The sequence below is a fragment of the Coenobita brevimanus genome, chromosome 38 (assembly GCF_032717465.1).
Source record: "Coenobita brevimanus isolate Jiangsu-jjx chromosome 38, ASM3271746v2, whole genome shotgun sequence".
NCBI classification, from domain to species: domain Eukaryota; kingdom Metazoa; phylum Arthropoda; class Malacostraca; order Decapoda; family Coenobitidae; genus Coenobita; species Coenobita brevimanus.
Genome location: NC_136991.1, coordinates 38927541 through 38940747, shown reverse-complemented (window position 1 = coordinate 38940747; position 13207 = coordinate 38927541). Strand labels below are relative to the sequence as shown.

General features: G+C 43.0%; 1 protein-coding gene and 1 non-coding gene across 2 annotated transcripts in view; both read right to left on the bottom strand.

The window, feature by feature from the left end:
- The window catches only part of LOC145396565 (hemicentin-2-like), a 198385-nt gene that overhangs the window by 63349 nt on the left and 121829 nt on the right, over positions 1–13207 (bottom strand). The window contains exon 10 of the mRNA XM_080269940.1: positions 7902–8109. Coding sequence (XP_080126066.1) covers positions 7902–8109 — 208 coding nt within the window. The remainder of the gene's footprint in view (positions 1–7901; positions 8110–13207) is intronic.
- LOC145396640 (5S ribosomal RNA) lies at positions 4560–4678 on the bottom strand. The gene has a single exon (XR_013896801.1). It is a non-coding gene; the product is annotated as a 5S ribosomal RNA (ribosomal RNA).

The window sequence follows — 13207 nt, the reverse complement described above, 5'->3', positions numbered from 1 at the left end:
CCTTATGTACGGTGGTGAGCATGTGCACGACTCTCTTGTCATGCCACCGTATTGCCAGCCTCTTCTCAGACTTGCGTAGGTGCACGTCTCCTCGCTGCGAGTTTCCTGCCTCTGGGAATTTGGGGAAGTTGGCACGATTACTTTTGACAGTGCCGCAGGAGCCAATGCCGTGCTCAGAAAGGTATTTGGCAAGTTTCGGTGCTGTATAGTAGTTGTCTGTATACAGCACATGATTCCCACCAAAATACTTTTCTAGGAGCACTTTCACTACACAGCCTGAGAAGCCAAGGGGGTGTGTTTTATCGAGATCGACAGTGCTGGCTGAATAGATGACGAAGTCAAGGATGTACCCCGTCTTACAGTCGCACAGTACAAAGAACTTAATTCCAAAGCGATGGCGTTTGCTTGGAATGTACAGGACAAACCGAAGACGTCCTCTGAACAGAACCAAGGACTCATCAATGACAACCTTCTGAAATGGGTGGAAGAATGACATGAACTTATCCTTCATTCTGTTCAGAATCTCCTGGATCTTCCAGAGCGGGTCGGTTTGGGAAGGTACATCATTATCGGCAAAGTGCAGGTTTCCCATGATGTTCCGGAAGCAATCTCTGGCCATGTACTTGTTGAAGGTCGGTGAGGGTAGTAAGGGGTCCATGGACCAGTATTCTTCCAACTCATGCTTCTTGGAGTGTGGCATAAGAAGCATGAGGGCAAAGAACACATACAGCTCCTGCACTCCCAGCATGGTCCACTGTTGCATCTTGGCTGCACCTGTACCACTAGCAGCACGTTGTGATTCGAACCTGTTAGTCTCATCACATATGTGCTGCATGACTTCGTCATCTAGGAAGGCCAAAAGGTAGTCAACACACTCAGCATTTTCGTCCATAGTGAAGGCAGGCTGAACTCCTGACGAGCTCTCATCGAAAACCAGGTTTTTGGGGACAAAATCTGACCCTTTTGTCCACGCGAAGGCGTCCAGGATTCCCTGGCGTGGCGGTGGAGGGATGGTGGTGGTGGTGGTGGTGGAGGTTGGCTGAGAGGGAGGCTTATCACGGTCAAGGTCACTCGCACTGACCCTAGGTTGCCGTACAGCACTAGCAGCCCTTACCCTACTAGCTACACTACTTCTCACTCTCTTAGATCTACCTCTACCTCTACGGCCGGCCTTCACTGTTGATGCTGGTGGTGACTCCGACGACGAAGACTCCGGAGATAACTCAGCCGACGATGATGACGAGATGAGTAAAGCGGGGCTTGGGGAATGGGAAGGTGAATGATCTCGTGACTCATGGCGGGCTGGGTCACGTGGGGGCATTGTTCTGGGGCTAACACGCCGCCTTTTCACTCCCTTCCCAAATTCTTTTCCTTCCTGCACTAAAGGCTCCTTTCCCTTGGAGCTACACACAGATTCACTGGTAGGAGCACTTGTTGTCGCTGTTTCTGGCGCTATAAGTTCACCCGGCTCATCACACGATTCACCGGAATCGTCAAAATCGCTGTCCATTATTATCATCGACAATTCAGCAAGTTCTCGTGCCACTGCAGAGTCACTGAGGCCTTTCCTGCTTGCCTCAACACTTTTCTTGGGGGTAGAGATCACGGGGCCCTTTGCAATGGGCGCAGAAGCGGCAGGAATGGCGGGGCGCGAGTGCGACATGTTGTCTCTGCAGTGGAGGACAAGGAACTAAATGCCGCGGCTTATCTGAGAAGGGAAGGGTTGACAATGACACTTTAGGCTGACTGCTGCTAACTTACAGGCTAATTTTTTATAGGTAGAAAATCTCGGCAATAAATAAAGAAATAGGTACTTCCAGGTGAATGTAAATGTCAATTAGGATTCTCCTTCCTTTCTGATATATATTTTTATTACAGACATCGATTACAAGGCATAAATCAAAGGGGAAATTACCGTGGTAATGTAGCGAATGAATGCACGTGAGGTTTTGTCAGGTGATAATTGGGCAATTTCAGGAGTATAACACTATCACTTACCTGTTTTTTTTTTGGTATATATTATTGGGTAAAAATATTGGGCATAGGGCTTATTTCAATGGATGAAATCTGTGGAAAAAGAAGAGGGAAATTTCCGTAGCGCAGCGGCGTGAGAGGTGAGAGGAGAGGGTAATGGAGGGCAAGTAGGGAGGGGAGTCAAGAAGGGGGTAAATTATCTGAGAAGAGAAGGGTTGACAATGACACTTTAGGCTTACTGCTGCTAACTTACATGCTAATTTTTTATAGGTAGAAAATCTCGGCAATAAATATAGAAATAGGTAGTTCCAGGTGACTGTAAATGTCAATTAGGATTCTCCCTTCCTTTCTGATATATATTTTTATTACAGACATCGATTACAAGGCATAAATCAAAGGGGAAATTACCGTGGTAATGTAGCGAATGAATGCATGTGAGGTGTTGTCAGGTGATAATTAGGCAATTTCTGGAGTATAACACTATCACTTACCTTTTTTTTTTTGGTAAATATTATTGGGTAAAAATATAGGGCATAGGGCTTATTTCAATGGATGAAATCTGTGGAAAGAGAAGGGGGAAATTTCCTTAGCGCAGCGCGGCGTGGGAGGTGAGAGGAGAGGGTAATGGAGGGCAGGTAGGGAGGGGAGTCAGGAAGGGGTTAAAATAGCTAAAATGTCAACAATGGATGGGAGTACAGATGAGATTTGGAGTGCTGACTAGTGTTGGACATTGGCAGTACTGATATATGATACAAGCCACCACTTGAGAGCCCGGGATAATTCAAAATAACACAGAATCACAAAAGTGACGCCCCGCGGTATGATCCATTGTAGCCGAGCGTCACGAAAGTGACGCCCCGCGGTTAAGGGGTTAAAGGGTGGGCATCCCCGGTCTTCGTGGGGCTTACACTTGGAATATCGTTTAATATGTTTATATATCAGAGTGTTGTATCAGTGGTTTCATTCTTGGTGAATCACTTTCTTTTTACGTTTTTTTTTTTTTTTCATAACTGTTTAGTGTTGGCTGTTATATTATTATACACTTAATTAGCATACTATAGTGTGTCAAGCTTAACTTCATTGCGTATTTTTCCTTTTTGCTGTTGATTTTCGTACCGGGTACTTCACAACCTCTCTGAAACACTTTTTTTTATTATTATTTTTTGTGAACGCGCTCTCTTCCAGTGTTAATGTCGTGTTACAGCTCCGCGTTCAAAATGGAGATATGGCAATTTAAGGTGAAGTGAAAGTGCGCAGTATGGGACGATGCCATTTATATCTTATAGGTTGAGTATGGGGTAATAATGCAAACCGAAACTCCCTTCTTTAAAGAACGCTTCTCAGTGTTGGTTTTCATCATTATATTCAGTTTGTGTGGTAACCTTGCTCATATAGGTATCGTTCACATCATAAAATGCGCGTTGTACAAAAGTTTTCGTTTGCTATGTGGACGCCAGCCAACTTAAAGACATTGTTACTGTGATAATATTGTCCATGTGTTATTGTTGTAAAGGACGATAAGAAGTAATTACCCCTTGCATGGTTGGGACGAGCACTGAACTTTATTCCAACTGACGCCAGGTGGTTTTGTGTAGGGGAAAGCGAGTCGCAGGAGCCTCACAATGTAAAGGCAAAATCCTTCCCTTTGACATAAAATACCCGTTATGTGAAAAGTTTTGGTTCTGTCTGCGGGCGCAGGCTTTTGGAAACTTATGGATGTTGTTACTATGGTGATGACGACCATGCCTTTGTTGTTACTATTGTAGCAGGGGATAAGGAACGGTAATGGAGCTGTTAACCAATACAGTGTGCATACGTCTTTACCAGCTTTGATAGCGAAGATGGTATTGTTTTCAGTTTGTCTGTCTGTCTGTGTGTCTGTTAGCGCGATAACTTCGCAAACGCTCAAGATATCATCAAAAAATTTTACAGGTGTGTAGTAGGGATGAAAATCTCGGACGAGTTCGAAATTAGTGAAAGTAGGTCAAGGTCAAGGTCATATTCCGAGCCTCGCTATATATGTATCGGCTTGCGGCTGCTGTGATTCCCTCCTTTGGGGAGGCCTCTAGTTATATTTCATTTTTCCTATCTTCAGACGACTTTATTCAGTGACGGAACAAGTTTTCGAACAGCGTAGGTCATATCCAGTGATTATTAATCTTCATATACGAGAAACCTTTCCGAATCTGAGTAAAATCGTCTGGGGAAGCTAGGATAAAATAATACGCCATTCGAACAAAGCCCAGTGACGCAGATTTTGTTTTATTCTTTATGCCAACAGACGAATTTATTCATTACTACAAAGCGCACTAGTATCTAACCCGTCCAGTCTGAACAGTCATTCCTAAGGTTAATATCAAGAATTTATAGAGTCATCGCAGTGAAGAGATGAAAGGCCATGTGTACCACCGTTATCTAACAGACAGTGAATAATAAAGTACTTTTCCATACTTCCGCTTCTACACTCATTCATTCATTCATTGCCAGACGCCATGTATCCCAGACGGGGTGGCCAAGGGCTTAGAGTTAATTGTTTTACAGGGAGGGGCACCAATCCTCCACCAACCCCACTTGACACGTAGGGATGCCAACAGCATCTGGTGTTCCCAGGCGGTCACCCATCCAAGTACTAACCAGACCCAACGTTGCTTAACTTCGCTGATCGGACGGGAAGCGGTGTACTCAACGTGGTATGGCCGTTGGCTGGTAGCAATTACGTGCCGAGTTACTGAACGCACATTGATGATACCTGCTTGCCCAGGGTTTCCTCATAATGAAAGGATATAGCGCCGGCATTGAGAAACTGATTTGAATTAAGTATGGTCGAGTAGATCAACTAGTTTTCTAGTTTTGGGTTACCCCAGATGATGGCTAAGTATTAACCCCGGTTCGTCCAGGATCACCGCATGCGAGATATTGCGGGAACGTGCATACCGTACCTGCTTTCACTCGCAGTCTTATAGTCACAAAAGCTATAATTCAAACCTTTAAGGTCCCGTCCTTATTGCACTTGCGTTCGGGAAGCAAGAGCAGGTGTTATGTTTTGCTTGACATGTAACCCATGTGGGAGGAGAGGGTAGAATTTTTTTTTTTTTTTTCCGATTTTAATAGAATTTCGTAGGAAGGGAGGGGGACAGTCAAAAGGGTTGATTTTAGGTTTTGAGATCAAAAGGCCAGAGGTCAAGGTCACAGGGCTAGGTCAAATTTTGATTAAGGAAAATCAATTTCTAACCATCTTTAATCCAATTTAGACAAAATTTAGTGGAAACGTTGAGGGCAATGCAAAAACGAAGGGATTCGATTTTGATATCAGTCAAAAGTAAAAGACTAGACCTTAGTTCGACCTGTGTGTGTGTGTGTGTGTGTGTGTGTGTGTGTGTGTGTGTGAACAAAATTATTACATCGATGTTGATATGATTTTAACCAAACTTGATGGTAAGGCGTAGGATCAGCCACAGGGTTGACCTACTCTTTTTTCGAGCAGTATGTCTAAGGTCGAGGTCACATGACGCTCAACTTAAACAGTTTTATCCGATTTCCTTCGAACAGTGTGGAAGGATTCAGGGTGAGACGGAGATAAAAAGACTTGATTTTGAGAAGATTAGGTCAAGGGACCAGGTAACAGTAAAACATCAAAGGTCAAGTTCAGGGGAGAAGGTCAACTCGTACAGTTTTGATCTGATTCGGACCAAACTTGGTTGAGGAATTAAAGTTCAGGCAAGAATGAAGCAGGTTAATTTTGAGAGTAATCGACTGAAGGTCACGGCTACAGGACAAAGACGAATATTCTGTCCTTAGGCCCACTGGTGGGCACGAGTGTAGCACTGTGCCACTTTTTCTTTAACCTTGCATTTGTTCCATTTCGTCCAGTCTGTGGTACCCTGGGCATTAAGAGGTTAACAGCATACCGGTACTCATTAACATAGAGGACAAGTACCATAACAATGATGATACAAAATATATGTGGGCAGTTACGGCAGGAAGCCGTCTACTTCCACAGTATCTCAGAACGTAACTAATAATGAGCGAAGGACCATGATCCATCCATCCATCGTAAAACTCTTACTGTATTTACAGATGGATTGAAAGTATTTCATATTTTGCATTGTAATGTCTTGTTGGAAAATATGGTTGTAAAGTAAATTAACGTTTGAACTACACCCTACCACACAATAGTGTGTGTGTAATAGTGTGTGTGTGTGTGTGTGTGTGTGTGTGTGTGTGTGTGTGTGTGTGTGTGTTTAACCCTTCGTTAGTCCTGTGGGGTATTCAAACGTGGTTAGTCCGGTGGGGTGTTACAACACCCCAATACAAAAATACATGTAGTGTTGCTAACATGTAAAATATAGTCATACTGCCGCTTCAGCATGTCTCTGCAATCACTAATGAAAAGATTGAATGCCTTGTAGTTGTGTTGATTAATTTATAACAACAAAATACAATATATTATAATATCAGTAAAAAAATAACAAATGAACTCATATCTCATTTGTCAGGTAAACATGCACAGGAAAATATATTTTGTGATTTTTAAACTCAGTATAATGAAAAACAATATGCAAAAATAAGATAAAAAAAACAGTCTATATCACAATATGATCTAAATGGTTAGTTTGATGGGGTGACTGGACACCCCAGGTGGGGGAAAAGTGCCCCTTTCTCTCAGTACAGCAGAAGCATGACTAAACCAATCCACATGCTCCCTCCCCTCACTGAATCAGGAGATTACTGGAACGGACAGAAATACTCGAAATACCGGCTAGGAAATACGAGCTTTTAAAAAAATTTGGGTTGCCAAAACACTCCACCTGACTAACGAAGGGTTGAGAGAGAGAGAGAGAGAGAGAGAGAGAATCGTAACTTTAGCCTCTCCTTCATGTGAAAAATACGAGGGACAAGAGGGAAGAAACTTCAGAAGGAAATCCTCTTACAGTACTTTTTCCCCCTTCCTCAGGAGCAAGACAGAAAATATGAGACACAGGGCAGCAAACATCGGACTCACCCATAACAGCGAGGTACTCCTTAACCCTTTAATGATTGAGACAGTTCTAGTTTTCTGCTCAACTGACACCAGAGTATAGTAATGGGTAATAGGAGCCTGGGAGTGTGAACAATAGTACTATTAATTCAGTCTTGATTGTGTAATTCATAGTGGTGTATTCCAGCCAACGCCAGACGATTTTATTGAGACAAGAGTGAGTACTGGATCCCGGGAGTGTTTATTGGCGTGAGTGGCGTAGTGCTGACGTGAGACCATCACCAGCAGTCGTCGATGATGGTGACAGCAGGAAAATAAGTACATCAACCTAGTGAAAGAAAAATTATCTATAGACGTGCCCACAAAAGCTAAGCACCTTTAATGAACCTTGGCGGCATAGTGTTGACTTGACGTTTGTACACGGCTTGATGTTTGTACACGGCCTCCTCTTTTACGGAGGCATCAGGAATAAAACATAAAATCGAAGAGGCTGAAACTCACCGACAACAGTAAGGCGCCACGTGATGGATCTGGGTGGCGATGCGTTGACCTGATCGGTACCAGTCCGTTGTCCTTCATGGTGAAGGGAAGAAAAAGGAAAAAAGGAAAGGAAGGAACGAAAGTCAGGCACCGAAATGAAAGGATTTAACAAACTCGCCGAAAATAGTGAAGTACCTGTTGATCGACCGGGCAACGAAGTATTCACCTGATACCATCCCTTGTCCTTAATAGTGGTTGCGGGAATTAACAGACGTCAGCGTATTGTGTATGCATTGTAGAGATGATAAGGGCTAATACTGTACTCACCCACAACAGCAAGGTACCCTTTGATTGGCCTGGGCGATACAGAGTTAACCAGACAAAGTACCTCGTCTTTCATGGCGCTGGCGAAAATTGAAATGACGTCATCGTAGTCAGTGGGGCAGAATCAGATTAACAATAGACTCACCGACAACAGCGAGGTACCCATTGATGGACCTGGGTGGCGTGGTATTAACCTGGCACCAGTACCATCCCTCGTCCTTCATGGTGATGTCTGTGATGGTGAGGACCCAGGTGGACCGCTGCTCCCGCTGGATGGTGATGCGTCTGTTGTTGGTGATCACTTGGGTGGCCACCGTCAGAACAGCGCCCGTTCCCTTGTAGCCCCACGCAACCTGAAATACAAGCATCAGATTTTTCGTAAGTGTTGTCATCGTCAGCATCACCATTAATAATAATTTCGTTACCGTCATTGTCTTCGCCATTATCATTGTCAGCCTTACCATCATGGACTCCATCGTCAGCGTCATCACCATTAATATAAGCATGGACATCGACATCGTTATTGTCATCGTCATCTTCAGCAGCAACACCACCACCAACAACAACAACAACAACAAAATAATAATAATAATAATCATCATCATCATCGCCATCATCATTATCATCAACGTCATCATCATTATCATCAACGTCATCATCATCATCATCATCATCATCATCATCGTCATCATCATCATCGTCATCATCATCATCATCATCATCATCATCATCATCTCCTCCTACTTTTCATCATCATCAGTAGCATCAACCTCAAATGAGTCAGCATTCCACTACAGGTATGAGAGTAGTTGCGACAACTTTTCCTATCATGGTGTCGAGGAATGCAGTCTGACTGTCATCTGATGGTCCAGAGTTCGATGACCAGAACATCACAGGCTGATTAATGTTTGCTGATATTTCCTGTCACACAACAGGCTTCTTTCATCATACTGATATTATCGAATGTCCGTGTGGTGACATTAACAGCACTACTCGCCCGAGTGCCAGGGGGCTGTTTCTTCCCTTCAGGCCAACAGGCCAACAGCTTGGACGAGATGCATTCATGAGTAAAATTTTGTCGATACCTCTCTGCCGGCTGTGGTGATAGACAGCGTTATATGAAGTATTGTTGTGAGATAGCTGTATGAAGCAAACAACAAAACAGTGTGAGAAGGAAGGACACTCTCAGTCCCTCAGGGAAGATTTAGATATATGGAAGGCAGGACACAGTGGTGGCAGAGGACTGTCGCTGAACTTTTTGCACATGCATGTACTTTGGTATCATGAATGAGACGAGGTGAGACAAGCCTTCCCTGGTTAGGTGTTGTGGAATATTGCTTGACTCATCTGGCTGACTTCAGTTTGGTCTCCGGCAAATCACAGGTGGATTATTATCGCCATCATCATCATCATCATCATCATTCCTGGTTCATATTAATGATCTCTTGTCTGTCACCCACAATTCCATCCATTCATATGCGGATGACTCAACATTTCACATTCATTCATACTCAGACACCCATTTACAAAGTCTAATACCTTTAACTCACAACTCAGTACAGCCGTCTCCATAAATTAAGACTTATCTATGATTAGTGAATGGGGACAAAACAACCTTGTCTCATTTAATGCTAGTAAAACTAAATATATACTGTTTACTAATAGACAGATATTGCCAGATTCGTATATTACTTTCAGTACTACTAATATTCCCATCCCCAAAAGTATTGAAATTCTCGGTGTCTTACTTAACAATGCCCTCAGCTGGACCTCTCATGTCAGATCACTTGCTAAAACCGCCTCAAAGAAACTTGGATTGTTGTACAGCGTCCGTAAGTTCTTCACTGACGAGCAGTTAGCTATTTATAAGACTCAAGTGCGCTCTAAGCTTGAATATTGCTCACCTTTGTGGAATGGATGTGGAGAGGTTGCACTGAAACAACTAGACAAAAGTCAGAACAAAGCTGTTTGGATTAATAACTCTGCTATTATAAATAAACTACTTCCCCTACAAGTAAGAAGGAATGCTGCCTCCCTTGCATTATTTTGCAGATATTTTTATGGCAAATGCTCAGAAGAAGTTGCGTTCATGGTGCCACCTTTCCATGCCTTCCCTCGTGCTACACGGGCATCTGGTAGCACTCATGACTGGAATGTTACTGAGCCATATTGCAGAACTTCTGCCTATCAGAATTCTTTTATTCCCAGAACTGCATCTCTCTGGAACTTGCTTCCCCGGGGTTATTTCCCCCCAAACTTCAACCTACAGCTGTTCAGGTCCAACTGTTACCGATGTTTTATGAATGGAGGACGCCAGTAGTCTGACGTATAGATTTTTTTTTTTCATTTGTTTTTCCTTCCTCTGTTCTTTTATTTTAAAAAATCATCATCATCATCTCCATGATCATGATCTCATGATCCTGATCATCATAATAACCCTATTTCCCGAGGACGTCAATTTTCTTTCGCTCATGCCATCTCTTTGACGGTTTTCTTCAGCTTGGAATAGGCTTCATGAACTGGGAGGCGTTGATGGTCTTCATTATCCCCTTCATTATTGGTAGGTTCTTTTAAATAGAGTACGATCGTCTGGTAGGAACAGCCTCAGAGAGAGAGAGAGAGAGAGAGAGAGAGAGAGAGAGAGAGAGAGAGAGAGAGAGAGAGAGAGAGATTCGTCCATCAACGTAATGGTTAATCGAAAAACAAAGAATTGTATTTTAGGTGACAAAGGATGCATCTTTACACGTTTTCCTTAGCCATGTAGGTCGCATATTGTGCCATCATTTGAATGAGAGAATGATCAGAAGAGTGCTATGTGAGTGAGGAGGAGGGGGAGGAGAAGAGGGTGAGATGAAGGGATGGAGTGGAGAGATATGAGAGTGGGGTGTGAACCGGAGGAAGGGCAGCCAAATGGCAGAGGACAGGGCAACATGGAGGCGATTTGCTTGTGGTTACCCTCAACGGGATTAAGGCATTTGGCAGTAGATAAATGGATGGATTGCTACTTATGTAATTTCAGTGCCGACAGAGTTTGTATTATCAGTACGTATTATGCTACGGAGATGTTATACATAAGGAAGGGGTGTTATTAAAATCTCCAAAGCCAATTAGAATATGCCTTAGGAACAATCTCTCACTATGTAGGCATTTAACACTCTCAGCGTCGGAAATACAACTCTACTGTTGTATTCCAGTTACCTGAACGTATGTTTTCATTAGCACTGCCAGGCTCGGTACACCTCCATCATTCTGTTCCAGTTAACGCCGGATATTTTGTTCAGATGAGAGAGAGAGAGAGAGAGAGAGAGAGAGAGAGAGAGAGAGAGAGAGAGAGAGACTAAGGTCGACCATACCCGGGAGGTACTGAGTCCATGTCCTATTTTCCAAGTCTCACTCTTATATTTCTTACTGTATTAAGGCGATTTTATTCCACTTAAGAAGAAATGTATATACCCCCTCCGATTCGAAAATTCTCCTAAGCAGCGAAAAATCGCTTGGAGCTGAAAAGAAAAAAAAGGAAAAAAAAAAATCCAAATCTCTGGCTCCTGTGACTTGGTCAGCCATTCCTTCTCGACCTGAAATATTCCAGTCCTTTACTCCTATAAATATTCCTCCTCTCTCTCTCTCTCTCTCTCTCTCTCTCTCTCTCTCTCTCTCTCTCTCTCTCTCTCTCACACACACACACACACACACACACACACACACACCTCATCCCTTTCACTGGGTTTATATATAGTTCTTCAGTCTGTACGGGTCTGGAGAGAGAGGAAGTGTCATTTTTAAGGGGGAAATGCGCTCAACAGGACGGTATTCAATTCGTACATGATGGTATAGTCTCTCTCTCTCTCTCTCTCTCTCTCTCTCTCTCTCTCTCTCTCTCCTGACCCCCCAGACTTAGAGGAAACCCGATAAGCCCGATAAGAGAGAGAGAGAGAGAGAGAGAGAGAGAGAGATTTAATACGGTAGGACTTGGTTAAGGGGCATACTGAAGAAGGAGAAACGAAGATGTGAGTAGTGAGGAAAGAATGACATAGGAGAGAGAGAGAGAGAGAAAGAATCCTTTCATCCTCGTCCGACCTCACCAGATCGATGCCACTCACTGGGAGCTATTCCCGTTAACCCCTTTCATGACAGAACCCTGCCTTACAATTCTACCCTCAACCTCAAAATTCTCTCTCTCTCTCTCTCTCTCTCTCTCTCTCTCTCTCTCTCCCCATTATTAAGATCTTCATAATTTGGCGCGACGTTGAATCACAATACTTACGGGCAGTTCCTATTCGTAATTAAGGTTTGTTATTGCTGGAAAGATAAGAGAAATGGGGAGTAAAATCTTCTAATATCACTCGTTTGTGTTGTAAAATAAACTGTAGTTGCAAAAAGAAATATATAATTTTGTCATTTTATCCTTTCATGAACATATATAGCGTCTACTTCGCTGGTGGGAAGGTGTATTGCCCCCCCAAAAGTATTCTCCTCCATGTCAGTTGAATAAATTTGTCTGGCATCTGGCTGGAGTACAATTCTGGAGTTGTCCTGATCATGAGTGGTACCAGTATGAATTCAAAAGATCCCATGACTTACTGACCCCTGACTAAAAACATCTGGAGTATGGTGGAAGTGAACACTAGGGTTTGTTACCATGGGAGAGTTACTAGCGACAAATTATCTCATTTTCCTATGACTCTCTCAGCTGAACAGTACCGTCTGGATTCAGCTGGAACAGAATACGAGTGAAGACGCGACCACCGGAGGATTAATTCATCCGGCAAGGTAACTAATAATAACTGTTATGAGGCTTTGCATTACTTTGCCCAGTTACACAGCAAAGTAAAGCAGAATAGCACAGCTGTTAGATTACCTCCTCGTTTGGAGGAGGTATATTATGTTTTATTTCAGCTGTCTACTCGTACTGCTGATTGTATTAACTTTAGGAAAGATGTTTTGAACTACTGAAGCTAGCGGTAGGTTTCACTAACCTCAAGCCGCAGGAGTTGCTTGACCTCAATGCAATAAATCTTTCAAATGCTATAGGAAAAACATGAAACTTGTCACTGTTGTGTGTTTGCTACTTTTTTGCACCTTTTTTTTTTTTTTTCCAGTGAGAAGACCAGGGATCGAGCTTATTAAGTATCCTATGTTTATCTTGACTCAGATCTTCATTCTTCTGTAACTTCTTTCACGTGGTTCGGTGGTAGGGAAGACCACACTACTGCTTAACATCGTTTAAGTAACTCTTCTTCGTGACTGGCGCCATATTCTAGTGGTAATCTGTTGTTACAACTCTGCTTTCATGATCAAGAGATGGCAGCTTTAGGGTAAGCTTGGGTACAAACAGTACAATTCACGATAGACAAGTCTTTATACAAGCTAATATCATAGATCGTATATTTGTATATTTGTCACTTCAGTATTCACTCTGATTCACTGTAAAGTGTTTTGTAAGTACACGAA